The sequence below is a fragment of the Oryx dammah genome, unplaced genomic scaffold (assembly GCF_014754425.2).
Source record: "Oryx dammah isolate SB20612 unplaced genomic scaffold, SCBI_Odam_1.1 HiC_scaffold_27, whole genome shotgun sequence".
Taxonomy (NCBI): domain Eukaryota; kingdom Metazoa; phylum Chordata; class Mammalia; order Artiodactyla; family Bovidae; genus Oryx; species Oryx dammah.
Window position 1 is genome coordinate 6,914,787 of NW_024070211.1, and position 25,585 is coordinate 6,940,371.

General features: G+C 52.3%; 2 protein-coding genes and 1 long non-coding RNA gene across 8 annotated transcripts; 1 reads left to right on the forward strand and 2 right to left on the reverse strand.

Annotated features, from left to right (window-relative positions):
- Positions 1 to 34: 34 nt before the first annotated feature.
- GALE (UDP-galactose-4-epimerase) lies at positions 35 to 4,604 on the reverse strand. Of its 5 annotated transcripts, none has more exons than XM_040229642.1 (11): positions 4,508 to 4,603; positions 2,677 to 2,891; positions 2,403 to 2,518; positions 2,201 to 2,314; positions 1,815 to 1,991; positions 1,427 to 1,540; positions 1,283 to 1,349; positions 1,105 to 1,190; positions 915 to 992; positions 585 to 699; positions 35 to 418 (listed from the first exon to the last, which is right to left on the reverse strand). In XM_040229642.1, the coding sequence occupies exons 2-11, from the start codon at positions 2,795 to 2,797 to the stop codon at positions 360 to 362; spliced, it is 1,047 nt and encodes a 348-aa protein (XP_040085576.1). In that variant the 5' UTR covers positions 2,798 to 2,891; positions 4,508 to 4,603; the 3' UTR covers positions 35 to 359. The 5 variants fall into 5 exon arrangements, with proteins under 5 accessions (XP_040085576.1, XP_040085577.1, XP_040085572.1 ...); XM_040229643.1 differs by having other exon boundaries at positions 4,519 to 4,591; XM_040229638.1 differs by lacking the exon at positions 585 to 699 and having other exon boundaries at positions 4,508 to 4,604.
- LOC120855103 lies at positions 3,759 to 6,879 on the forward strand. The gene is made up of 3 exons (XR_005719143.1): positions 3,759 to 3,769; positions 5,325 to 5,330; positions 6,788 to 6,879. It is a non-coding gene; the product is annotated as an uncharacterized LOC120855103 (long non-coding RNA).
- On the reverse strand, positions 5,871 to 23,920 carry HMGCL (3-hydroxy-3-methylglutaryl-CoA lyase). 2 transcript variants are annotated; one of them, XM_040229658.1, is made up of 9 exons: positions 23,811 to 23,920; positions 19,983 to 20,066; positions 17,811 to 17,918; positions 17,049 to 17,144; positions 14,914 to 15,062; positions 12,209 to 12,272; positions 8,927 to 9,115; positions 7,500 to 7,625; positions 5,871 to 6,544 (listed from the first exon to the last, which is right to left on the reverse strand). In XM_040229658.1, the coding sequence occupies exons 1-9, from the start codon at positions 23,868 to 23,870 to the stop codon at positions 6,443 to 6,445; spliced, it is 978 nt and encodes a 325-aa protein (XP_040085592.1). In that variant the 5' UTR covers positions 23,871 to 23,920; the 3' UTR covers positions 5,871 to 6,442. The 2 variants fall into 2 exon arrangements, with proteins under 2 accessions (XP_040085592.1, XP_040085593.1); XM_040229659.1 differs by lacking the exons at positions 19,983 to 20,066; positions 23,811 to 23,920 and adding an exon at positions 18,050 to 18,839.
- Positions 23,921 to 25,585: the final 1,665 nt, after the last annotated feature.

Genomic DNA, 25,585 nt, shown 5'->3' on the forward strand with positions numbered 1-25,585 from the left:
AAGGGGTAGAGTGTGACCACATGCAAGTATCTGCTCCAGTGTAAGAAAACTGTTTATTTTAAATACTTTGGGACGCTCCTTCATAGCAGTATAAATTAGTGCCTGGGAAGAGGGGCTTCTGTGTGTCTTAAGGCTCTGCTGACACCACTCAGCCGTGGTGGTCCACATGGGTTCCTGGCCCCTGTGGCACACAGACCCGATACCTGGTCAGTGGAGACCTTGGCCTTGTGCCCTGCGGGCTCAGTGGGCCCATCTGGGGTCCGAGGTAGTGGAGCCTCTGGGGCCCCTGGGTTCCTGCCAGAGGCTGGAGAGCAGGCAGTTGCTTTTCTCCCTTTTCTGGTCTGTGGGAGGCCAAGGTCTCAGGCCTGCATGCCAAAGCCTGAAGGATTCTGCTTCTGCCAGCGCCATAGATCTTCACCTGGAACAGGGACAAGGTCCATGCTCAGGGGCTACACTGAGTGCAGGGCCCGCAGCATCTGGCCCAGGATGGGCCAGCCCGGACCTCAGTAGCCCTTTCCTGGCTCCCGAGTCTCTCCCGGCGGTCAGGTAAGCACCCAGGGTCAGGGGTTAGGGCGAGCACTCACACATCCTGTCCAGCCCTAGGGCTGCTGACCAGCCCAGCTCCTTGAGGGCCAGGCTGGGGTTGGCATAACAGGCAGCCACGTCGCCTTCACGCCGGGCTACCACCTTGTACGGGATCTGCAGGAGAGGGGGCGGTTGTAGCCTAGCTGAACCAGCCGTGGCATCACCCAACAAGTTGCTGACCAGCCTTCCAGAAATGGAGGTGTGGAGCAGGGTCTTGCTCTTAGGCGTCAAGGCCTCAGGGAGGCTCGAGTAGACGGCGGGACTCAGGTGCCCATCAGGTATGTCAGTGTGAGGGGCTGGGGGTGGGGCAGGGTGGGCTGCCAGCCTACCTTCTTCCCGGAGGCCTTCTCCATGGCCTGGACCATCTGTAGCACCGAATAGCCTGTGCCCGTGCCCAGGTTGTAGATCTGCCCAGGAAAGGAGGGCAGAGATTGCAGTGGGGGTGGACCGACTTCCCTCTGGGCCCCATTGGTCCCGGCCTCTGTCTCCGTCTCCCCCACTTCTCCCTTCTCCCCCTACCCGGCAGCCACACTGCTCCTTCAGCTTCCTCAAGGCTGCAATGTGGCCCTTGGCCAGATCCACGACGTGGATGTAATCCCGGACGCCTGCAGAGGAGGAAGTGGTTGCAGGGAGGGGTCCGTTACAGTCTCTGTCCCACCTCAGCCTCCCTCGTGGCTCCTCCGGCTCCTGGGCTCACCTGTGCCATCCTCTGTGTCATAGTCATTGCCAAAGACATTCAGTACCTCCCGTCGCCCAATCGCCACCTGGGTTGGAGGTCAGGTTAGCTCTTCCCAGGCTCTTACCCGTGGAGCCCACCCCCTTCCTTTGCCTTCTTCCTTACCTGGGAGACGTAGGGCATGAGGTTATTGGGGATGCCCTGCGGATCCTCGCCGATGCAGCCTGAGGCATGGGCACCTATGGGGTTGAAATACCGCAGCAGCACTGCGTTCCAGGCCTGTGGGATGCAGGTCAGACAGAGGGGATTGGGGTGCAAGATGTATGGCCCACCTGAATCCAGAACCGCCTCCCCTGCCCCACCTTGCTCGTTCTCTGTCCTTAGAAAGGAGCAGGGGATCCAGCCCTCCCCGAAAGGTCTGAAGTCACCACCGCTTCCTGAGCCCCAGCTTTGGCCTTGGGGAGGGTGGCTCAGGACCCCATCCTGGGGCTCAGGGGGCAGGCTGTGAGGGGCCCAAGAGTGGGGCCCAGGCTGAGGCAGAAGGGGCCCTTACCTTGTCCGCCTGGCACAGGTCCCGGATCATCTCCTCGATGAAGAACTTGGACTTGCCATAGGGGTTGGTACAGCCACCTGTGGGGTGGGCCTCGTCCAGGGGCAGGTATTGGGGGTTCCCGTACACGGTGGCTGAGCTGCTGAACACCAGGTTCTTCACCCCATGGGCCCTCATCATCTGCCCGCAGAGGAGAGGCGTCAGTGGCCCCTGCCAGCCCCCCAGGTGGAGGGGGCCGAGGTGTGAGCTCCCGTTTACAGAAGGGGAGACTGTGGCTGAGAGCTGAAGACGTGTCCAGTGTGTGAGCCAGCTTGGGCTCTGGCACTGTGTTTGGTACTGCCTGCCTGGCCCGGGGCCCTCCCGGGGTCTGTCCCCGGCCCAGGTCTCACCTCCAGAAGCTGGATGGTTCCCGTCAGGTTGACTCTGTAGTAATCCAGGGGCTTCTGCACTGACTCACCCACAGCCTTGAGCCCCGCAAAGTGGATGACTGCCATGAAGCTGTGCTGCAGGGTGGCAAAGCTGGGATCAGATGTGGCTTACAGGCCCAGCCCTTGGAAGTGCCCACTGCTTGCCTTCCTGTCAAGGGCCCACCTTCTTAAAGAGACGTTGTAGAGCTGCCTGGTCCAAGATGTCCATTTCTTCAAACTCCACAGAGCAGCCTGTCAGCTCCTGAACCCGCCGCAGGCTCTCAGGCATGGCGCCCCCTCCTGGTTGGGCACACAGAGGCCATCAAAATCAGAGGCGATGGGGAGCTGGGTTCCCAAGGGACTAGCCAGGCGTACACCCCTTGGAGGTGGATGTAGTACCCAGGGTTTCCCTCCCATCCCCCCTGGAGCCCCAGGACCCCTCCCTCTGTCCGGCTCACCACGAATGGCGTTATGGAAGTTGTCAATGACCATGGGCGAATAGCCCGCCTCCAGCAGCTCCAGGACAGTGTGGCTGCCAATGTAGCCAGCCCCACCTGTTACCAGCACCTTCTCTGCCATTATGCCTGGCTCAGGACAGAGACTCAGAAGTGGCCGAGGCTGTCTGCTCAGAGCCTCTTTCAACCTGGAAACGTGTCCGAGGCAGTGGTATGTCCTAGTTAATAGGGTGGGTCTGGAGTCAGCCCTGGTCCAAGGCCGAAGGGCATCACTTTCTGGCCTTAGGCCTTGGAGACCAGTTCTCTCTTGGCCGTAGTTTCCGCCTCTATAACATGGAGTTTATAACTGTATGAGTATGTGGTCATGTAAGGGTCAGATGAGGTGATTCTAAAGGCCCATCACACGGTATAGGTGGAGATGGATGCACAGGCGCCATAACGTCTAGCCCTAATTGACTGGGGGTTGGGAAGATGGAACCTGAGTCTCCACACTGCTTCCCTGAGGCATCTGGGGACTGGACGTTTCTGGACAGAAGGAAACGCGGCAGCAGCACTGGATTCGCAAGAGCCCAGGAAGAGGTGTCTGCTCAGACCCAGGCCTCCCCAGTCCCTCTGCCATCACTGGTACAAACTGGCTCCTCCGGTCAGTGACTAACACCTCCCGGGGTAAGCAGCTCTCCCTGCCCCTACACCCTTTTTGCACCCACTAAGGCAACTGGGAGAGGCAGGAAATACAGCAGAGAGCCTCAGGGCGGGTCCTCTGCCCGGCGGGCTGGGCCCAGCCCTGGGGCGGCAGCACTGTAGTCCTGGAGTGGGCCCCACGCCCAGGTCGGTCAGGCTGGTTCAGCCAGTGCGGATGCCACTCCTGGCCTGGCGGTAAGAATCCGCCTCGTTGGCGGCGGCACTCACCACGGCGGTGTAGACGTGGCTCAGGCCCCCGACTTCACCGCCAGGTGTGCACCGCCGCCCTGAACAAGCTCCGCGGGCGGGGACGGCGGGGCGGTTGGCGGGGGAGGAAGTCCAGACACAGAGGCCTTTCACCGGGGCAGCCTGGCCCGCAGCCGCCTTCCTCCAAGCAGCCTTAATCCTGTTCGGGGTTCATACAGTTCCTAACCCACTAGACTGAACGCGCGCTGCGTGCCAGGCTCTGTATTGGGCACGTTTGCATTATCTCCCTGAATTCCTCCAACGTCCTAATGAGGCAGGTGTTATTACTGCCAGTTTACAGAAAAGGATACTAAGGTCAGAGAGGTTAAGTAATTCGCGTAAGTCACATAGCCAGGGACGGCGGGTTTAGAATCTGGACCTAGTCCCGCCCCTCCCGGAGCAGTTAGCCCCCAGCCCCCACTGGGTCCCGTCGGACTTTGCCCTAGGCGTTGAAGCCTCCCCCGCCCCCGCCCCACCGAGCCCCAAGCAGTGTGCAGGCCCCCCGAAAATGGTGGAGGGGCCCCCAGAGAGGCAGGAAGGCCGATGAGGTGACCCTCCCTCCGACACGCGGGGTGATTTATGGTCAGCTGTCGCCTCAGTCTTCCCCATCCGTAAAATGGAAGGGAGGGGGCGCAGGGCCTTGAGCGCTCGCGTGCCCTAGAGTCTCAGGCTGGGGATTCGGGCGGTGGCTGGACGGGGGCAGAACTAGGAGGCCCCCAGCCGGGAATGAATGAATCCTAGCCGTCCCAGCCAAGGCAGCGAGAGCTAGGAGCCGCGGAGGGGAGCCCGCCTAGGCGGAACTCTGCCCTGAACGCAGCCCGGACCCCCGAGACTCCCCCTCGCTCCCAGCGGACCACCCGGCCCCTCGCAAACCCGCTCGGCCCCACCCCCCATCAGCCTCCCAAACCTGCTCAGCACCACGCGCCCCGCGCAGTCTCCAACGGCGCCGCTTCCCGTGCTCCGTGACCGGTCCCTTTAAGAGCCGACGCTCCGCCCTGGACCCGCCCCCCCGTCACGCCCCCAAGAGACGTGTCGGTCGGGAGCCTGCAGTACGGGGAGCCGAGTGGACCAAGAGCGCCGCGGCTCCAGGACGCTTGCGCGGCACCGTCTACAGAGGACGGTACGGACCGGTGCCGGGGCGGTGGACGGAGGAACGCGCGGTAGGCACCCGGGGCCCGCGAGACCTGGCGTGCTCCCCCGTCCCGATCCCTGGAAGCAGGCGCTGCGCCCCGGGAGATGCAGCTCGTCGGCGGCGCCCGGCAGCCATCCTGCAGCAGGAGCCACAGCCGAGCGCGGCGCGGGAGACAGCGGCTCCACGCCCAACCCCAGGTTTCCCACCTTTTGTCAGTAAGCCTGGCGTGAAGTAGATGGCTTCCTGGAACGGAGAGGCTGGAGGGGCGGCGCCGATGGAAGGGAGTGGGTCGGGGTCTCTCATAGGCTGCCGTTCTGGAAAATCTAGTTTAAAAAACCCGCCAAAGGCCTGGAGGGAGCCCTGAGACTAAAACACGAATTACAGCGCCGACTGCGCTCAGCCTTCACGCACACCGTGGCCCCCAACCTCGTGGAACGGTTTGCACCTTGCCTACCATAGTAGGCTAGAAAATAGTGTTCTGTTTCTCTTTAAAATAAAGGGAGGGCTAAGGAATGATGTGTATAAAGGTGTGACATACTGAATGAGGAGCTTCCCTGGTGGCTCAGATGGTAACCTGCCTGCAATTCAGGAGACCCCAGTTCCATCCCTGGGTCGGGAAGATTCTCCTGGACAAGGATATGGCAACCCACTCCAGTATTCTTTCATGGACAGAGGAACCTGGTGGGCTGCAGTCCGTGGGGCTGCAGAACTGGACACGACTGAGCCACTCACACACACACGTATTGAATGAGGAAACCGGAGCAGAGGAAGAAATGCACATGGGCGTCCCACAGCCTGGAGTGCCCTGGGCCTGCTGGAGGCCAGCAGGGATGCTGACTGGCCCCCTGGTCCCTAGGGCGCCTAGAGCTGCACCTTCCCTGGCCCAGAGGACCTTGTGCCACAAACAGTCCTGGTCACAGAGCCAACAGCCTCAGAAACAACCTCTCCAGGGTTCCCTGGTCAGTGCTGAGTAAGTCATTACCACCGATTTCCCCAATTCTCAGGAGGAGGAGAGAGAAAATTCAGAGGTTAATAAACTGAAGCCTCCGTTTTCCTCTCAGAGGAAATGTAAAAATGCTTCCCCACCCCCCACTCCCATCCCCATGTATACACACATTTGCACAAGAGAACGCTGGAATGGTTGTCATTAAACCTTTAATTACGTAATCTGTTTTCAACAATCATGTTCAAAGTGGAGATTTTGCAGAGGTGCTGGAGTTGGCAGGTGGCCACCACAGCTGCTCAGCCCTCACCCTTTCACCAAATGCCCTCTGCCAGCTGAGGGAAAAGTTCCTCCAGGCCCCTTTGCCCTACAAAGTCAGAACGATGGCCCTCAAGAATATGGCAGCAGCAAGTTGTGGAGAGTGGCCAGCTGGCAGGTTTCACCCAGAATGAGACTTGAGGATCAACCCAGGCCAGAGAATTGGGTTCCCAAGAGCCCTCAGGCTTTCAACTCCTGGGCCTTTGGGTCCAGGTGGAAGCAGACCTCCAGCTGCCCAAACCTCTCACTCATACTCAGGTCAGGCAGGGAGGGCCTGAAGCCAGGCAGCTCCTGTCCACCTCTTTCCTTCCAGGAGAGACCCATGTGCAGAGCTGACAGTGAAGTGCCTGCTCCGGTTGACTGCATTCCTATTTCCATGTGCCCATCCATGATTCATCCACAGCTGTCCCTATTCCCACACAGACCCCAGGGCTCAGGGACCAAGTGGCTCACAGTTTACAGGTAGCCTGAGCCACTTTGGAATTGGTTCTTCTGTTCAGGGCTTGACAGATGAAGGCCCCGGCTTCCAGGAGCTTCTGGAGGTTCACACCCTTTGAGAAACAAGTCAGAGGATGCAGTTAAGTCACAACCTGCCCTCAACACCCAGGGAAACATCCGACTGGACAAGACCATGCTGCTGAGAAAGTGAAGGTGAAGACAATCACGCTCTTGTCCCTCTGATGGCGGGACGCCGGTTGTCTGTGAGGTGGTGTCCTCCTGGCATGTGGGGTTGCCCTCTGACTGCCCTCAGCGTGTGACATGGTTTGAGATGCCGCACCCTGGAAGGGAGCTAGTGGTCTAGCACAGGCCGGGCCCACAATGCGTATGAAGTAAGGGTCACGAGGCAGAGAAGCAGGGGTAGAAACACCAACTAAAAAGGCCACACTGAAAGCCTCCTCTATTTACTGCTGTGTACTATTTCCTTAGTTCTGGGCTACATTTTCTTTCTTATCCTATGAGATAAGTGCTATTATTTATTCCCACTTCTTAGGCCCAAAGTGCTTAAGTCACTGTCAGGTCACATAGCCTGTGAGTGGCAGGACTAGGTTTTAAACCCAGCCTGTCTGATCTCAAAGCACAGATGCTATAGCGCTTCCAGCCCACACTGCAGGCCCTCACTGACTCTGGCAGAGCCCAGGGGGCGGGAGGGGAGGGCGTGCAATTCTATTGCCCTCATTTTTTTCCAGAGGAGAAAACAAACGTCCAGAGAGAAATGACTCATTTCAGGGTTGGCCGTGCCCCTTCCAGAGCTCTTTCCTTGCACCCTGGTGCCGCCCCGGATGGAACTCTCAAACCCACGCCAAGGGCCTGGCCTTCTCATAGCCCCATCGACCACACTCTATTATCCCAAATCATGTGACAGAAAGGCCCTAGCCCCTTGGTACCCCTCCCCTCTTAAGTGCACCAACACCACCACAAAAACCCAGAACAAACCCAGCAGCTCTGGCTTCAGGCAGAGCTCCGGTCAGTTCGTGGCGGTCACCACCAGGGGGCAGGCGGGCTTACCGTGTGAATGCCCAGGCCAGCCAGCATGTAGACCAGGTCCTCGGTGGCCAGGTTTCCCGACGCCCCCTGCGCATAGGGACAGCCTCCCAGTCCTGCCACGGAAGAGTCCACGACACTCACTCCCATCTGAAAACAAGAATGGTGGAACATGGCTGTCACTGTAGGGAGTCTGAGCCTACCAAGCCGGTCTTGGTAAACCTCCCTCTCGGTGGCTGCCAGAAATTCCACTCAAATTATTCATTCCTTCAGCTTATGAAAATCCCACTGAAAGAAACTGTTCCTCTTTTTGGTTCCTAAAACAGTGAGTCTTTTTTGCTACCCTGTTTGCGCTGCCAGGAATCTTTCCTCCTTCCTTTCATGGTTGGCTCCTCAACTTCTCTTCAGCCTAAAAGCCGCCGCCTCAGAGACGCCCTTCCTGATGGCTCACCTAAAGTAACTCCTCCCAACTGCTGCGGTTTCAGGTCCCTGTTGTTTTCCTGTTCTCGTTTACCACCCTTCTCCTGCACCCCACATCAGGCCTCTGACCCCAAGGTCGCTTCTCTGGATTGATCCCACTTCTCTCGTTGCTCCCACTTTCCTAGATGACTGTTTCATTTTCTCTCTCTTTAACCTCAACTCTGAGGAAATAAGACCCAGAAAGTCTCAGAATCATTTGGCTTAAAGACATGAGCCTCAAAGAGGTAACGTGAGAGAGAAAAATGGGTAAAAAAAAAAAAAAGGCAGCCCAGGGTTGCTCTACTAACCTAAACACTATGCTAGACTTCCTGCAACAAGGCAGCCTGTGGTCAGACATGCAGAACTTTCTTTCTAAGGGACTCCTGGGCCATGGGACTCATGTTCTGGGCCAACCCACAAGAAGCTAACCTCAAGACAAACTCAATCTGAGGTCTTGGTCCAGTCTCTGGGCAAAGAGCATCAAAGGCTCCGCCCACTGCCCCGCCCCAGCCACTGGTGCACGCATGCGCACTCACAGCCCTGCAAGCCGTGGTGGGGCCAGGGCACCCCAGTCCTCCCGACCCCGCCTTAGTCTTGTTTACAATGCAGTGCTGCCTGGTCACCTTTCCGGTTCCCTTTTTCAACTGTTCAGCTTCATGTCCTTCAAGCCTCACTGAGGCATTCACTGGCGAATCCTCTCTGCCCACCCCCACCCACAGCTGGGATGGGGACCGTCCTCAGTCCCCATGACATTGTCACAGTGCGTTAGGATTATCACTGAACTCTCCACTGGCTCTCCTGACAGACAGACGCAGGCACTTTCAGGGCAGGGTGGCATGTCTCTGTCCACCGTGGCCAGCCCGGGGCCTGGCACACAGGTGTGGGCACACAGTGAAGGCTTGCTGAAAGAATAACTGAAACACAGCTGTCCTGCCGCCCTGCCCTTTGGGAGAATGGACGTGTACCTTTATCCGAGGACATGCCCTGATTACCTGCAGGGCCGTCAAGGTGTTGGCCAGGGCCTGGCCATAGGTGTCATGGCAGTGGACGGCCAGGGCTGTCACTGGTACCTCATGCAGGACAGCGGACAGCATGTCCTTCATGGCCCCAGGGGTGCCCACGCCGATGGTGTCCCCCAGGGAGATCTCGTAGCAGCCCATGGAGTACAGCTTCTTGGAGACCTGGGGAGACAAGCAGGCTCTTGGAGGGCTCGGATTCCTCAAGCCAGGGTCCTTGGCCTACGCAGAACACCTCCATGTCCAAGGCACCAAGCTCCTCTTGGACCAGAGACTCCTTACAACTAACTCTGTGAGTGGGACTGAATCCTCACTCTGCTCATCAGGAGACAGACGGGAGGAGCAGCGCTGGCCATCGGTACAGGCCGCGGGCTCTAACCCCTGCAGCCTTCCTCCAAGGGTCTCAGACTGCAGCTTCCTTCCCTTACCACCTCACCCACGGCGTCAGGCCTGGGGTGGGAATCAGGAGAACTGTTCCCTTCACGTGGCTCTATCCTTGGTAAGCAGATGCGTGAGGTTAGGGGTCTGAAGTGCTAGTTCTAGATTTTTAAGAGAAGGGCCTGGCTATGAAAAATTCAGAAGCCCGTCCATAAACCGCTAAGATCATGGCAGAACCACAGCGGGATCTGCTCCACGAGGAGATGCTGCCCTCGGCTGATCGGGAGAAGTGAGAGGAAGGATGTGGCAGGGCCGAGGACAGAAACGATACTTGATGCTCAACGATGGTCTGCGGGATAAGGGAAATGGTGGGCCCCCTCCTCCACTGCCCACGCAGGCAGAGTGACAAGGAGCCTGTGGCAGCCGGTGGGCGGGAGAGGAGGCAGGTAAGGCGGCAGGTGGCGGAGTGACGTGATGTTGAAGTAATGCCCAGTCCTGCTGCTCACTGGCTGGGAAACCTTAGCAGCGGACCTCACTCTCCTGAGCTGAGGACGAGCCTTTGGGGAGGACTGGGGGAACAGGAGGCTGAGGTCTGGACTGCAGCAGCCACTCTCAGGAAGCAGTGGCTCCTGTTAACCACCGCTCGTTTCTGGCTGCTACCTGGTGTGCAGGAAGAGCAGGAGGGCGCTGGAGGCAAACAGACAGGGGCTGAGACCTGCTTTCTCCTTACGCAACCTGCATGGCAAGTCAGTCAGCTTCCTTAACCGTAAATTGGAATAACAATAACTCCAGATGTGCAGGTGATCTGTCTGTTTTGTTTTGGCCGCTCTGTGCCGCATGCAGGATCTTAGTTCCCCAACCAGGGATCGAACCCTGGGCCCGTGGCATTGACAGCATGGAGTTCTAACCAAGGAATTTCCTGCAGGGTGGCTTTGAGGACAAAATGACACAAGCTCTTGGGCTGCTCGAACTCATTTCCTGCACTGTGTTCTTCTCAGTTCAGTTGCTCAGTCGTGTCCCGACTCTTTGTGACCCCCATGAACTGCAAGATGCCGGGCTTCCCTGTCCATCACCAACTCCCAGAGCTTGCTCAAACTCATGTCCATCAAGTTGGTGATGCCATCCAACTCATCTTCTGTCATTCCCTTCTCCTCCTGCCTTCAATCTTTCCCAGCAGCAGGGTCTTTTCCATTGAGTCAGTTCTTTACATCAGATAGCCAAAGTACTGGAGTTTCAGCTTCAGCATTAGTCCTTCTAATGAATATTCAGGACCGATTTCCTTTAGGATGGACTGGTTGGATCTCCTTGCAGTCCAAGGGATTCTCAAGAGTCTTCTCCAACACCACAATTCAAAAGCATCAATTTTTCGGCACTCAGCTTTCTTTATAGTCCAACTGTCATATCCATACATGACTACTGGAAAAACCACAGCTTTGACTAGACGGACTTTTGTTGGCAAAGTAATGTCTCTGCTTTTTAATATGCTGTCTAGGTTGGTCATAACTTTTCTTCCAAAGAGCAAGCATCTTTTAATTTCATGGCTGCAGTCACCATCTGCAGTGATTTTAGAGCCCCCCAAAATAAAGTCCCTCACTATTTCCATTGTTTCTCCATCTATTTGCCATGAAGTGATGGGACTGAATGCCATGATCTTAGTTTTCTGAATGTTGAATTTTAAGCCAACTTTTTCACTCTCCTCTTTCACTTTCATCAAGAGGCTCTTTAGTTCATCTTAGCTTTCTGCCATAAGGGTGGCTATCATCTGCATATCTGAGGTTATTAATATTTTTCCCGGCAATCTTGATTCCAGCTTGTGCTTCATCCAGCCCGGCATTTCACATGACGTACTCTGCATATAAGTTAAATAAGCAAGCTGTCAATATACAGCCTTGATGTACTCCTTTCCCAATTTGGAAACAGTCTGTTGTTCCATGTTCAGTTATAACTGTTGCTTCTTGACCTGCATACAGATTTCTCAGGAGGAAGGTCAGGTGGTCTGGTAGTCCCATCTCTTGAAGAATTTCCCACAGTTTGTGGTGATCTACACAAAAGCTTTGGCGTAGTCAATAAAACAGAAGTAGATGTTTTTCTGGAACTCTCTCACTTTTTCAATGCTCCAACAGATGTTGGCAATTTGAACTCTGGTTCCTCTGCCTTTTCTAAAACCAGCTTGAACATCTGGAAGTTCACGGTTCATGTACTGTTGAAGCCTGGCTTGGAGAATTTTGAGCTTTACTTTGCTAGTGTGTGAGATGAGTGCAATTGCGAAGTAGTTTGAACATTCTTTGGCACTGCCTTTGGGATTGGAATGAAAACTGACCTTTTCCAGTCCTGTGGCCACTGCTGAGTTTTCCAAATTTGCTGACATATTGAGTGCAGCACTTTCATGGCATCATCTTTTAGGATTTGAAATAGCTCAACTGTAATGCCATCACCTCCACTAGCTTTGTTCGTAGTGATGCTTCCTAAGGCCCACCCACTTGACTTCGCATTCCAGGATGTCTCCCCAAGCACAAGAAGGAAGCCCTCTGCAGAGTATCCTCACCTCGGTCATCACCTTTCACTGAACAGACTGGGAACTGAGTCAGGGGATTCTGCTCTGGGGTAGAGGGCAGGGGCTTCAGAGACTCCCTGCCAGGCTAGGAGTGGGCCCCCACTGGGATGAGTGCAGGGCTGTGCCCTCAGAGGGTCTTAAGGAAGGAGCTGAGTCAACAAATGAAATCAGTGACCCACCAGGAAAGGGTGGCGAGAAAAACCTGCACACTCAGGGGCCGGCAGGGAAGCCAAGCCTCGTGAGCCCGCCCCTCCCCTGCCGCACACACACACACACACACACACCTCAGCGACTTTAGCCACACACACACACACACACACACACACCTCAGCGACTTTAGCCGGGGAGATCTTCCCTTCGTAGGGACATCCAAGGACACAGGAGACATACCTGTGGGAAAACAGGGAGGAATGGTGTCAGTGCGCCTGGGCTCTCTGGCCAACAGGGCTGGGGCAGGCTGGCTGTTTGACACATCGCCCTGGTTAGCTCCACCCAAACCTGAGGCTGGGCAGGAGGCCCAGGGCCCAGGGCAAAGGCTAATTCCATGATGGTGAGCCAGACGATGGCAGTGCCGCTCAGTGCCAGGAGTGGGCAGTACAGCGCCACACAGGGAAGGCAAGAAGCCAACAGGCTTGTGGGTGAGGAGGCCGATGATGCCCCGGGTCTCAGGAGAGGCAGCCAGAGACCAGCCATGGAGGAGGGGCTAGAGAGGCTCTACGAGCAGCCAGCTGACCCCGTGGGGTAAAGAGAGCAGAACGTGGGCCCGGGTGGGGCTCCCCTCAGGAGAGGACCAAAGGTGTATGAAACCGAAGCGGGCACAAGAAAGCTGGGCCGGCCTGAGGCCCGAGGGGTCAGCGTCTCCGGCCGGGGGCGCGTACACTCTATCCGACTGAGGTTTACTGAGCTCCCACGGTGCGCCAGGCACTGGAGAAGTGCAGTGAGCAAGGCCGAGCAGGTCCCCACCGCCACGGAGCTTAAGGTTTCAAGTTAGGGAGACAGATGATACATCAGATCTCGTAGGGGAAGGAGGTAATCTCAGAAAGTGACGTGCCATGAAGGAGACTAGGGAAGTGAGCCAGGAGCACACAGAGGAGGCCGACCGCAGCTAGGATGGCCCAGGAAGACCTTGGGAGGATGCGACGCTGGAGCTGAGACGGGGCAAGAGCCACGTTCCAGGCAAAGGCCTGGTGCAGAGGCCCCAAGATGGAAGAGTTGTGCAGTTGCTCAGCTGTGTCTGACTCTGCGACCCTGTGGACTGTAGCCCGCCAGGTTCCTCTGTCCTTGGGAGTCTCCAGGCAAGAACACTGGAGTGCGTGGTCATTTCCTTCTCCAGGGGATCTTCCCGACCCAGGGAGTGAACCTGCATCTCCTGCGCGGGCAGGCAAGTTCTTTACCACTCAGCCACCAGGGAAGTCCAATTTAAGAGTAGGTGTGTTCAGAACATAAAATGGCAACCCACTCCAGTATCCTTGCCTGGAGAAGTCCATGGACAGAGGAGCCTGGTGGGCCACAGTCCATGGGGTCACAAAGAGTCAGACACGACTGAGTGACTAACGTGTGTAATGTGTGTTCAAAACATACGACAAAGGACAGAAAAACAGGTGTGGGGAGCAAGGGGCAAAGAGGTACAACAGGGGGCTGGAGAGGAGGCCACCATCCTGATCCTGGGGTCTTGCTGAGCTGTGGTGAGGAGTCTGGATCTTGAGTGTAGATGGCTTCTGAGCCCACTCATCGCACTGAGGTAGGGCTCCGTTAAAATCTTTGAGAGTCTAACAGATGATGCTGTGTATTAAGAGGCAGAATAAATGTTTGCTGGATAAATAACTTCAGATGCAAACAACTCAGTGTATTTTGCCATCTTCATTCTCCTTACTCTCCAATCACTGCTGAGCATGGAAAAGCTAAAAGAAATGCTGAGGAAACAGCACAGACTTGGGAGTCAGGCAGACCTGACACGTCCTTGCTTTCCCATCCATTCATCCGCCCACTGGTTTCTGAGCACCTACTACGTGCTAGGCCCAGAGCTGGGAGACAGTACACGCCAGGGACCGATGGAGATGTGGGCTCTGCCTTCACAGAGCACAGAGTCTAGTGGGAGGCGGGAGGCAGCGGAGAATGTAACAAGTGGTAAGTGCTATGTCAGAGGACATCCAGGGGACTCTGGGAGCCCAGAGGAGGGGCACCAACTCCACCTGAGGGAAGAGAAGCAAGCTTCTTGGAGAAACTGGCACCAGGAGAGGACCTGAAGGTGAGCAGGAGTGAGCCCTGGCAAGTAGGATGTAGAAGGAACGGTGGTCTGAGTCTACGGAAAGCACGTGCAAAGGCCCAGGGGCAGGAGAGAACTGGACCGTGACAAACGGAAAGAAGATCCCACTGGCTGAATGCAGTGTGCAGAGGAAATGGGGCCGGAGGGGAGACGTGAGCTGCAGAGAGTGGCAGGGGCTCAACTGCGCAGGGGCTTGTCAACCCACTGAAGTCTGGAGCTGATGAGCACTGACAGGCTTTCAACCAGGCAGTGATGTGATCAGATGCGCATTCTGGCTGCAGTTGGTTGTGACCTTACAGCTGACTCTTCATCCTTCTGGAGCCTCAGTTTCGTCATCTGGAAGTGGGGAGAGTGCCCTCCATGCTGGGCGACTGAGACGCTACCATCAGATAATACGTGGACAACGCCTGGCACTACTGCCATTAAAGATGTGATGCTGGAGACACCTCAGAGGCCGAGGGGACTCCTCAGGGACGTATGATGAGCTACTGGTGGAGCCAGGGTTACACTGACCTCCACCAGCTGTTTAGGACGCTGTCCTGCTAGATTCGTGGGGTGAAAGGATCCAAAAATCAGGTTTGGAGAAAGCACTTGCCAGGATTTCTTCTGACCCCATTTACTTGGGAAAAGACCTCTGGGTGTGGAGCTCTGGCTCCCTGCACCCAGGATAAGGAGCCTGTGAGGGAGGCTGCTGGAGTCAGAGGCTGGCCCTGTTCCAGAATGCTCTGAGGAAAGGAGAGGCAGCCCGAGCGTGGCCAGACTCACCCCCGCACAGAGATACTGGCTGCCCGAGCTGCCTTCAAGATTTCGTCAAACCGCTGCAAACTCTCATCTATGGAGCAGTTGATGTTCTTCTTGGTGAAGAGCTCAGAGGCGGCTCCAAAGATGGCCACTTCCTTGGCTCCGGCAGCAACCTGCCAACAGCCAGGTGAATTCCTTTCAGCAGTTTTCTCTTGATGGAATACCCACCCAGAGTGAATTTTATGACATATGAGTACTACTATAAGTTGAACTGTGTCCCTCTAACCCCCAGTACTATCCTGGAAAAGGTCAATCCTCAACCCAATTCCCACAGAGGGTAGTACTAAAAGAATGTGTTAACCACTGGACAATTGCACTCATCTCCCATGTGAGGAAGGTCATGCTTAAAGTCTTAAGATAGGCAGGAGAAACGTCAGTAACCTCAGATCTGCGGATGATACCACTCTAATGGGAGAAAGCAGAAGGAACTAAAGAGCCTCTTGATGAGCATGAAGGAGAGTGAGAGAGCCAGCCTAAAACTAAATTAAAAAAAATTAAGATCATGGCATCCAGCCCCATTACTGCATGGCAAATAGAAGGGGAAAAGGTGGAAGTAGACAGATTTCCTCTTCTTGGGCTCTAAAGTCACTGCAGATGGTGACTGGAGCTATGAAGTCAGAAGACGATTGCTTCTTGGCAGGAAAGCTATGACAGACCTAGACAGTATGTTCAAAAGCAGAGACATTATTCTGCCAACAGAGGTCCATATAGTCAAGGCTATGGTCTTCCCAGTGGTCATGGACAGTTATGAGAGCTGGACTGTAAAGAAGGCAGAGTGCCAAAGAATTGATGCCTTCAAACCGTGGTGCTGGAGAAGACTCCTGAAAGTCCCTTGGACAGAAAGTAGATCAAACCAGTCAATCTTAAGGGAGATCAACCCTGAATATTCACTGGAAGGACTGATGCGGAAGCTGAAGCTCCAGGATTTTAGTCATTTGATGTGAACAGCGGACTCATTGGAAAAGTCCCTGATGCTGGGAGAGACTGAGGGCAGAAGGAAGAGAGGGTGTCAGAGGATGAGACAGCTGGACGGCATCACTGAGGCAATGGACATGAACTTGGGCAAACTTCAGGAGATGGTGAGGGACAGGGAGGCCTGGTGTGCTGCAGTCCATGGGGTCACAAAGAGTTGCACACGGCCTGGGTGACTGAACAACAACAACAACCCCCAGAACCTCAGAATGTGACCTGTTTGATAGTAGGATCACTGTAGATAGGTGTAGAGTTAAGATGAGGTCATATTGGTCTCTACTCCGTAATAAGAAGGCGCCCGTGTGAAGACAGAGGAAAGGCCAGCAAAAGTAGAAGTGGACACGGAAGTGATGCGCCCACAGGCTGAGGACACTGAGGACTGCTAATCATCGCCGGAAACTGGTCGAGAGGCAGGGAGAGACGCCCTCTCAGGGCCCTCTGAAGGCCTGCTGCCACCCTGTGCGGACTTCCAGCCTGCCGACTGGGAGAGAGAGCGTTTCTGTTCTCTTTCACCTCTTTCACCGGGTGTTTGGTATTGTGTAATGACAGCCGTAGGAAATTAATACAGTGAATCATATCCCAAAACAAAGAAGTCCTGGCCTTCCCCCAAGGACCCACACTGCTGCTGCCGGCACCACCCCAAAGTCCCTTCTGGCCTAAATTCAGAATCAACATCTCCAAAGAAATTCTCATCTGAAATGATAAAAAAGTTAGATACTAGCAACTACCTCTAAATTTGTGGACAGCTTGCTTACCTCTAAAGAGGAGATGGATGACAGGAACAAGAGTGAACATTTATTAAGCACTCACCTTCTACCAGACTCTTACTAAGTAATTTATGTGCATCCTGTCCTCTGAAAACCTCACAATGGTAGGTACTACCATTAACCTTATGTCATGGGCAGAACCTGAGGCTCAAAGAGGTTTACGCAGCTTGTCAAATCAAAGAGCTGAGAGTGGCGGGGCCAGGACCCCGCCCCGGGTCTGTCTGATGATGCCCACCTCCACTGGAGACAAGTCATTCGGACAGAATCCTGGGACAGAGACTGAGGCCCAGGGACAAGACAGGGGCCCATGCCATCCACCTCATTTCAGGGGCACTCCCCAACCAAAAATAAGTCTCTTACCGCTGCCTGGAAGCCTTTGAAGTTTGGGGTCAGGACTGGGTAGTTGACGCCAGGAAATTTCTGGATGCCTTTCAAGACTTCAGCATGGTCAGCCATCTGGGAGCCAAAGGAGACATTGCCAACTCACCACCAAGGCAGCAGAGAGCTTGGGTAGAGAAAGCCTTTTTAGCACAAAATCTCTGTTCTCCAGGACCCTTAGAGAAAAGAGGCCTTTTGCAGAGCTGAGTCTCCCCAAGGCTTTCACTACTTGTTTGATGGCTGACGAGCCAGAAGGCTCCCTGGCATGGGTGAGAACCCCAGTATCTCCACGTGGCTAACATTGTCGACTCTACATGAGCAGCACCAGCACCAATGATACTTCTAGCCATTGGTTGAGAACGTGCTCTGAGCCCGACCATGGGCTCAGCTCTCTGTCACCTAACACTCAGCTGGACCAGGATCTTTCTTCCCATTTGACTGTCTCTGTGACGCAGGAGTTGTCCAGCTTCCCCTTTCGACAAACACAGAAGCCACATCTCTAGACAGGTCTAGAGATTCTAGACTTCTAGAGCCAGAGACATCACCTTGAACCTGGGGAGGGGAAGGTCTCACCAGGCAAGGCGGGGCACAGCCAAGACCGAGTCTTCCTCCCAAGTGCCCCTCCTTTGCTGCACGATACTATGAAGCACTGAGAGCTCACAAAAGCGGAGAGCTGGAAACCTACATTCCTGACCTCCACTTACTTCCAATGCATCTGAGATATGCCTGCAGGCTGGGGCTCACCTGGGGAACCCATCTGGGAGACACGAAGCTGGTGGCTTCTACCACAGGGAGTCCTGCTTCGGAAAGCATGTCTATTAGCTTGATTTTCACTGGAGTAGGTACAATATTCTGTAATGCAGACGGAAAACACCAGAAAAAGATAGGCTGGCCAAGTCAGTCATGAAATGGTCTCAGAATGCAGTTAGTTCAAAGCTTTTTCTACAGCACCCGCTTCACTGTCTCAACTGTCAGACACCAACCTGAATTCACATGCAATCCTGCCAACAGGTGCAGTACAGGCTTGTCTTCCAGTTCTACAGACTGCATTTTGCAGTGGAAGCAGTTTCTCACTTGAAAAGGAGTTAATACTTACAATGGAAACAATATTTGCCCATCATACAGGCTTTTAAACTAAAGCTTTGTTACTTTATGACCCCATCAAAAACAGATTGAGACCAGTGAGCCATGGCCTGAAAGAGCAGAGATTACTAACTCTCTGGATCCTATGAGACATGGCCTCCAACGGGCCACACCTTCCTCCTTCCGTCTCAGGTGGCACAGGGTCTCACCCTCAGATGCTCCACTCACTACTTCTTTCTTTTCCTCCCACGCCATGTCTAGCTGCTCACCAGACTCTGTGGATTCCTATTTCCAAATCTACTATCATCCCATGTATATTACGCCATGGTCTTCCTCTACCAATTCATCCCACACAGGAATCCTTCTACAACAGTTTCTATTATCTCACTCTCCTGCTCAAGAGCTTCCCCTGGCTGCCTAGTCCTTACAAGATTGGGTCCAAAATCCTGAAACTCCCAAGTCCTTCTCACCAGCCCCTTCCACCCCCAATTTCTCTCCTGCTGTTTTAATTTAATTCATTCCACAAGTAACTTTTGAGAGCTTGCCCTGCTCCAAGGAATGTGCTGGGAGCTACAGACATAGTGGTGAGCAGGACAGACAAAATCATGCCCTGAGAGAGCTTACGACTGGCTTTTACAACCAACATTCACTATTAAAGGTAGGCTAAGCATGCTCCAGCACTCTTGCCTGCAAAATCCCATGGACAGAGGAGCCTGGCAGGCTGTAGTCGATGGGGTCACTAAGAGTCGGGCACAACTGAGCGACTTCGCTTTCACTTTTCACTTTCATGCATTGGAGAAGGAAATGGCAACCCACTCCAGTGTTCTTGCCTGGAGAATCCCAGGGACGGGGGCGCTTAGAGGGCTGCCGTCTACCGGGTCGCACAGAGGCAGACACGACTAAGACTTAGCAGCAGCAGCAAGCATGCTTTAAAATTTTAAGTTTTTTTTTTCAATTTAAAAAATAATTGACCATGATTATTTCAGAAAAATACGCCCCAAACAAAAGAAAACCAGCCTAACACCTGCCAGAGATAACACTCTTAATACCCTGGTAGGTAACTTTTAAAATCTATGACATGAGCCATATGTGGTTATTTAAATTTGAACTAACTGAAACTACTTTTTAAAAATTCAATTTCCCAGCCATACAAGCCACGATTCAAATGCTTAACAGCCACATGTATCTAGTGGCTACTGTATGGGACAGCTCAAATCTACAACATTTCCATCTTCATAGAAAGTTCTATCACACAGCACTGTTCTAAGAATCTTTTCTTGGAAGATGCTTCCACACATATACAAACTTTTTTGTTTATATATAAATGTATATTAATATATACATATGTATGTAATTATATATATATATATACAGTATTGTATAATCTGCTTATATCACTTAATATACTCCTATATCATTAACAGCTTCACAGTATTCCATTTTATGAAGTCATTAATGTATTTGACCTAATTTTCCTCATACTGAACATGTTGGTTCTTTGCAGCTGTCCTGCTGCTACACCAGGGTTGTAAGGGACACCCCCAAGCTAAACCATGGCATGTGACCTTCATGACTCCCTTTGGCCAAATCCCCTGATGTATCACTGTTGGATCAGGCACGCCCTCACCTTTCCTCTGCACTCCTGCAGCTCTTACCATCCACCCCCGCTCCCCAGGGCCTGGAGATGGACCCAGGGTCACAACACTTGGGGCTGAACTGTCACAGGCGCCTGCCTGGCCTCCCAGACGCACCCAAAGTCAGGCACAGCTCTGCACCCACGACATGGAGCGCTTAATACCTGTAAAAACTCTTTTGGTCGATTTCCACATTTACCTTTTCATTTTGTAGTCCGTCTCGTGGACCAACTTCCACAATTTTCACTCGCTTTGGGAAGGTACCCACAGATGAGGTGCTGACCTTTGGTTTAAAAGAGGAAACAAAATGTAACAGGAAGAGAGTGTCACAATTCTCCAGGGGGGCAAATCGGAAAGAATGTGTCTATCCTCTCACTAATACTGAGACTAGAAGCAATATTTCTCACCCTTTAATGCATATTTGCTCTGTTTTAGAATCAAGAACAAAAAGAATATTTCACTTAGGGACAGAGTAAGAGATTCATGCTCACAGTATGGACCATTTCCAACTCCCCTGAAGTCTAGACTCATTTCCAACCACCTGACAACTGGGCATTTAGACTGTTCTTTAAACAAACCTATTTGTACCTCTCAAACTTAGAAGTCCTCAAACAGAACTGTCTGATTTCTCCTAAAGCCCAGTTTGACTTGAACCTTCCCAGGTGGTGCTGAACCCTCCCAGTGGTAAAGAACCCTGTCAATGCAGGAGACCTAAAAGACGTGGGTTCGATCCCTAGGTCAGGAAAATCTGCCGGAGAAGGAAATGGCAACCCACTCCAGTATTCTTGCCTGGAGAATCCCATGGAGAGAGGAGCCTGGTGAGCTACAGTCCACAGGGTCGCATAGAGTCAGCCACGACTGAAGTGACTTAGCTTACACACCTGGGGCATAGCTGCCCCAGAGGAGGACAATTACTAAGTGTGGAGAGGAGTAGTCTTGGACTTTGTGGGGTGGCAGGGATGGAAGAGGCTCTGCTCTGTTACGATCACAGGGTGGGTGGTGACAAGGGGAGTGAGTCTGAGAGGAGATGAAACCTTCAGCATTTGAAGATATTAAAAAAACGACCTGAAGATATTAAAAAAATGACTTTATACGACCTCTGTATAAAGTCTGCCCTATATATAGTCTTCTACAGAAACTCTTCCCCTCCTCACCACCAAGTAATACGAGGTTATTTTCTCCCTTTCCTCTATTGTTCTTAGTACTACTTATTACTATTTAAATTAATTTCATTTCACCAGATTTAATCTGGATAAACACACTGCAGTAGGGCAAGGGGCAGGGGTACTGGCAATCTACTTGGTGGCAGTGGCTTAGTTGCTATGTTGTGTCTGAACTCTGCAGCCCGCCTGGCTTCTCAGCCCATGGGATTGTTCAGGCAAGAGTACTGGAGTGGGTTGCCATTTCCTTCTCTAGAGGATCTTCCTGACCCAGGAACTGAACCCGGGTCTCCTGCCTGGCAGGCAGATTCTTTACTGACTGAGCTATGAGGGAAGACCCTACCAATCTGCTAAGGATCCCCATTCCCGAAACCCTTAAAGAAGGAAATATTCCTGGCTATCAATCAGCCTGAACTTAACTTGCCCACACTGGCCTTGGTTTTAGCCAACAAAGCTTCCTAGAGGCTACGGTGAGGAGCCACTGAATTTCATGAAGTCAACAGGCTAGGTTGGAAGGTCCCTGCAAGCTGAATCTCCCTCCAGTAGGGATGTTCAGCCTCTGCTGGTACATTACCCTAAAAGGATCCCACTGGAACGTAAGCTCCAAGAGGCAGGAACTCTGTTTTATTAATTGTTATATTTCCCTGAGGCTCTGAGACCTAACAGGGACTCAATAAATAACTGGTAAATGTTGTTGAAAGAATGTTAAGTTTGCTTCAAGTTCCTTTTATGAAAACAGAATCCACTTGATTCTATAACACACTTCTTCATAACAACTCTTCATATACTAACAACAAAACAATTCACATTTATGAAGCATCTACTATTTTCTAGGCACATGAAAGAGCCTTTTACATATTAACCCATATGATCCTCTCAACACCTTATTAGGTAGGAACTATTAAAGTCCCCATTTTACTATGAGAGATATGAAGTTCAAGAAAATTAAGTAATTTTCCCAAGGTCACATGGTTAGCTAGTTACTGAGCCCGTATCTGAACCCAGCAGTGTGGGTCTAGAGTGTGTGTTCTAGAGTCATGCTCCTAATCCCTAGGCCACATTATCTCTGCCACCCTCCGGTCCCCCCAGTTCTCTCTTGCCTGGGTTAAGTGCTAGTTGCTCAGTTTTGTCTGACTCTTTGCGACCCCATGGACTGTAGCCCACCAGGCTCCTCTGTCCATGGAGTTCTCCAGGCAAGAATAGCGGAGTGGGTTGCTCTTCAGGGGATCTTCCCAACCCAGGGACCAAACCCCGGTCTCCCGCACTGCAGGCACATCCTTCACAGTTTGAGCTACCCTGGGTTGCCTGGGTTAAACACCTAGTTAATTCCCTTTGTACAGTTCTGCATAGAAATAATCCTTTCTAACCACACAAATCCTGAGCCACAGCCTCCTGAACTATGGTACCTATATCAACAGCTAATACTGACTAAAGTCCAGTGCCATAGCCATCAGCACCTTACAGCCATCAGCTCTTCATTTAGTCCCTATATGATGCTGCTGCTGCTGCTAAACTGCTTCAATATGATGAGGGACTATCATATATCACTCTCCCAACGCCACAGGGGAAGAAATGACCTCAGAAAGACCCCAAATCACACAGCTAGGATTGCACTTATCTGTCTGGTTCTGATATCAAATCTATGCTAGTAACCCCATCGAATGCCTACCACTACCATCTGATTACAGTAGGAATATTTTCAAACACTGACATTCACCATCTCATTTAATTTTCTTAACTTTTCAAGTTGGACTCCATGGATTTATTTGCAATGATCTGGTGGGGGAGGGTGGTCTAGTAGACACCGAAGTGGCTTTCTGAGAGCCCCCTACCCACTTCCCCACTGCCAAGACAATGTAATTTTTACCACTACACAGTTTTAACTCCTTCTAAACTCTAAGGCAACAACTGACCTAGCACTTACTAAGAGCTAGAAAAATGTCAAATGCTTTAGTTCCATTTTCCTGAACCTCCAAACCAACCCTGAGGATTTTTTTTTCCATGTTGAAGGTCAATATGACTGGAATTTAGCGATTTGTCACTCAACCTAAAAAGTAGCTTCAGAACCGCTGGGGCATCACAGCTTGAGCTCTAAACACAATGTAATCAACTCTTTACCCAGTTAGGTCTCCTACACTTTCCCTCCACTCACTGAGCATGGGAGAGAAGGTGCAACATCAGGATCGAACTGGCCCAAAGTACAACTCCAGGGGAATCACACCCAGCAACACGCGATCCAAGTCCTGCTCAGCTAGCTGGGACCAAGTGTCCCCAAACGCAACAAGACCTAGAAATGGAGACGGACGGAGGGGGATGGCCTGGCTTTTTCCACTCGAACTGGCAGAGTATTCTTGAGTATTCATGACTTTCATTAAGGAGGAACTTGAAGTCTGAAGCTCTATGATAGAAAGATGCCAGGGTCAGCCAGAAGAGCCCTAGCCAGGGAAGCAGGACGCCTAGGATGGCGTTCCAAGTCTCCACGACCCGGGAGAGTCGCTCCCCATCTCTAAGGGTCAGTTTCCCATGCCTCTCAAGGGATCTGGGCAAGTCAGAGTGGTGTCCAAGACTTCAAAGACCTCCCAACTCTGGCCTAAAGAGCTGTCCGGCTTCGCTTCTCAGAGAAATGGTATTCTTTTTTTTTTTTTTTTTAATCATTTGGTTGCGCAGAACTGCCCGTGGGATCTCAGTTGCCCCACCAGGGATCGAACCCCCGCACCCTGCACTTGGCAGCGCAGAGTCTTAACCCGCTGAACCACCAGGGAAGTCCTAGGCTCTGCCTCTCCGGGAGCAGCCGCTAGGGGCCAAGTCCTAGACCCCGACCCTCACGGTGCCTTCAAGACCGGCCCTGGGCGTTACGGGGCACTTACAGCCCGGAGGTTCGCCAAGCCCACCAGCCTCCGCGGGAGCGCCTTCCTCACTGTCGCCATCTCCGTCCAATTTCCACCGCGGCCGCTTTAGCGGAATCCCACGTGACCACTGACGGCTAGGTGGGGGCGTGACCCCGCCCGTGGGGCGGGGCCTCTGGAGCGCCGTGGTGTCGCCATGCGCTGGCCCCGCCCCCAGCGTGTCGACGTCCCTGTTCCTTATCGGCAGTTTCCTTAGCCCTCATTTCTGAGCGCCTTTTGTGTGCGACGGGCAAGTGAGGACTCTATAAAGATGAACAAAAATTCACCACAGTCTCTGACTTAATGAGTTTTTGTAATCTGGGAGGTGTGGAAAGACAGATGTGAACAATCACACTTATAGCTGTAGAATTACAGCTTCTGCAGTAATGAGACCAAGCATTACTATTTTGCCATGCGCTGTTCTGAGTTATTTGCATGTATTAACTCATTCATCCCGGTCTTAAGGACTTAAATGCAGGCGGTCGACTCCGGAGAGAGAAGCATCCTTTGATTACATACCTTAAAGAGTAAGTAAACTTTACCCAGGTAAAGAGGATACGGGAAAAGCTTTTCAGATAGAGTACAGTGTATGCAAAGGCCCCGAGGCAAAGAAACTGAATGCGTAAGAGCGGTGTTTTTCAAAATAATATCAATTTAGTGGGTACTTTTTAAAAGAAACAGAAAATATCAGAGTCCCTTGTATAAGCAGGAAAGCTAAGTAATGCTTTACAAAGCTTCTGTTTGTTATTACAAAACAAACTGGGTTGCACTGTAAAATACATTTGTTACTGTACGCTGCAATTAGAAATGTTTGAAAACATTGTTTTAGAAAGATGAAAAGAAGGCCAGAATGCCTAGAGAGCAGGCAGAGAGAAGAGGTCTTCCTGCTCAGATGGGAGATATTGGCAGGGACTGTATCACAGGGCTTTGGCTAACTCCTTAATAACAGCTGTCTTAATAGCAACGCATTCGAAGGATTTTAAGCAGGAAGACACACATTGTGCAAACAGGCACTGAGGCTACTGGGTGGGTGAGTACGTTCACTGACTGGCATTCTTGGGAGAGGCAGAGAAGTCACTGTCCTTGTTTTCAAGGGACTCAGATTTTAGCTAAGGAGAAAACAAGACATGATAAGTGTTTTTTTATGCTTCCACAGCCCCCCAAATTTCCTCCATCATAGCAGCTAGAGAGCTGACAGAATCCTCAAGCCTGCAGCTAGAGGGCTGAAAGTGAAAAGTGTTAGTCACTCAGGCCTGTCTGACTCTTTTCGACCCCAAGGACTGTAGTCTGCCAGGCTCCTCTATCCATGGAATTCTCCAGTCAAGAATACTGGAGTGGGTAGTCATTCCCTTCTCCAGGGGATCTTCCCCACCCAGGGATCAAACCTAGGTCTCCTGCATTGCAGGCAGATTCTTTACTGTCTGAGACTCCAAAGTACTAGACGGCATTTAAAATAAATATGACTTTCAAGACCTGTACACTGAAAACTACAAATCATTGCTGAAATTGAAGAAGACATAAATAAATGAAAAGATATCTGTGTTCATGAACTGGAAGATTTAATATTGTCATGGTGTTAACACTACCCAAAGGTGATACACAGATTCACTGCAATCCCTATTTAAATCCCAGTGATGATTTTGGCAGAAATAGAAAAAAAAAAAATCCTACAATTCATAAATCTCCTTGGACAGCAAGGAGATCAAACCAGTCAATATTAAAGGAAATTAACACTGAATATTCATTGGAAGGACTAA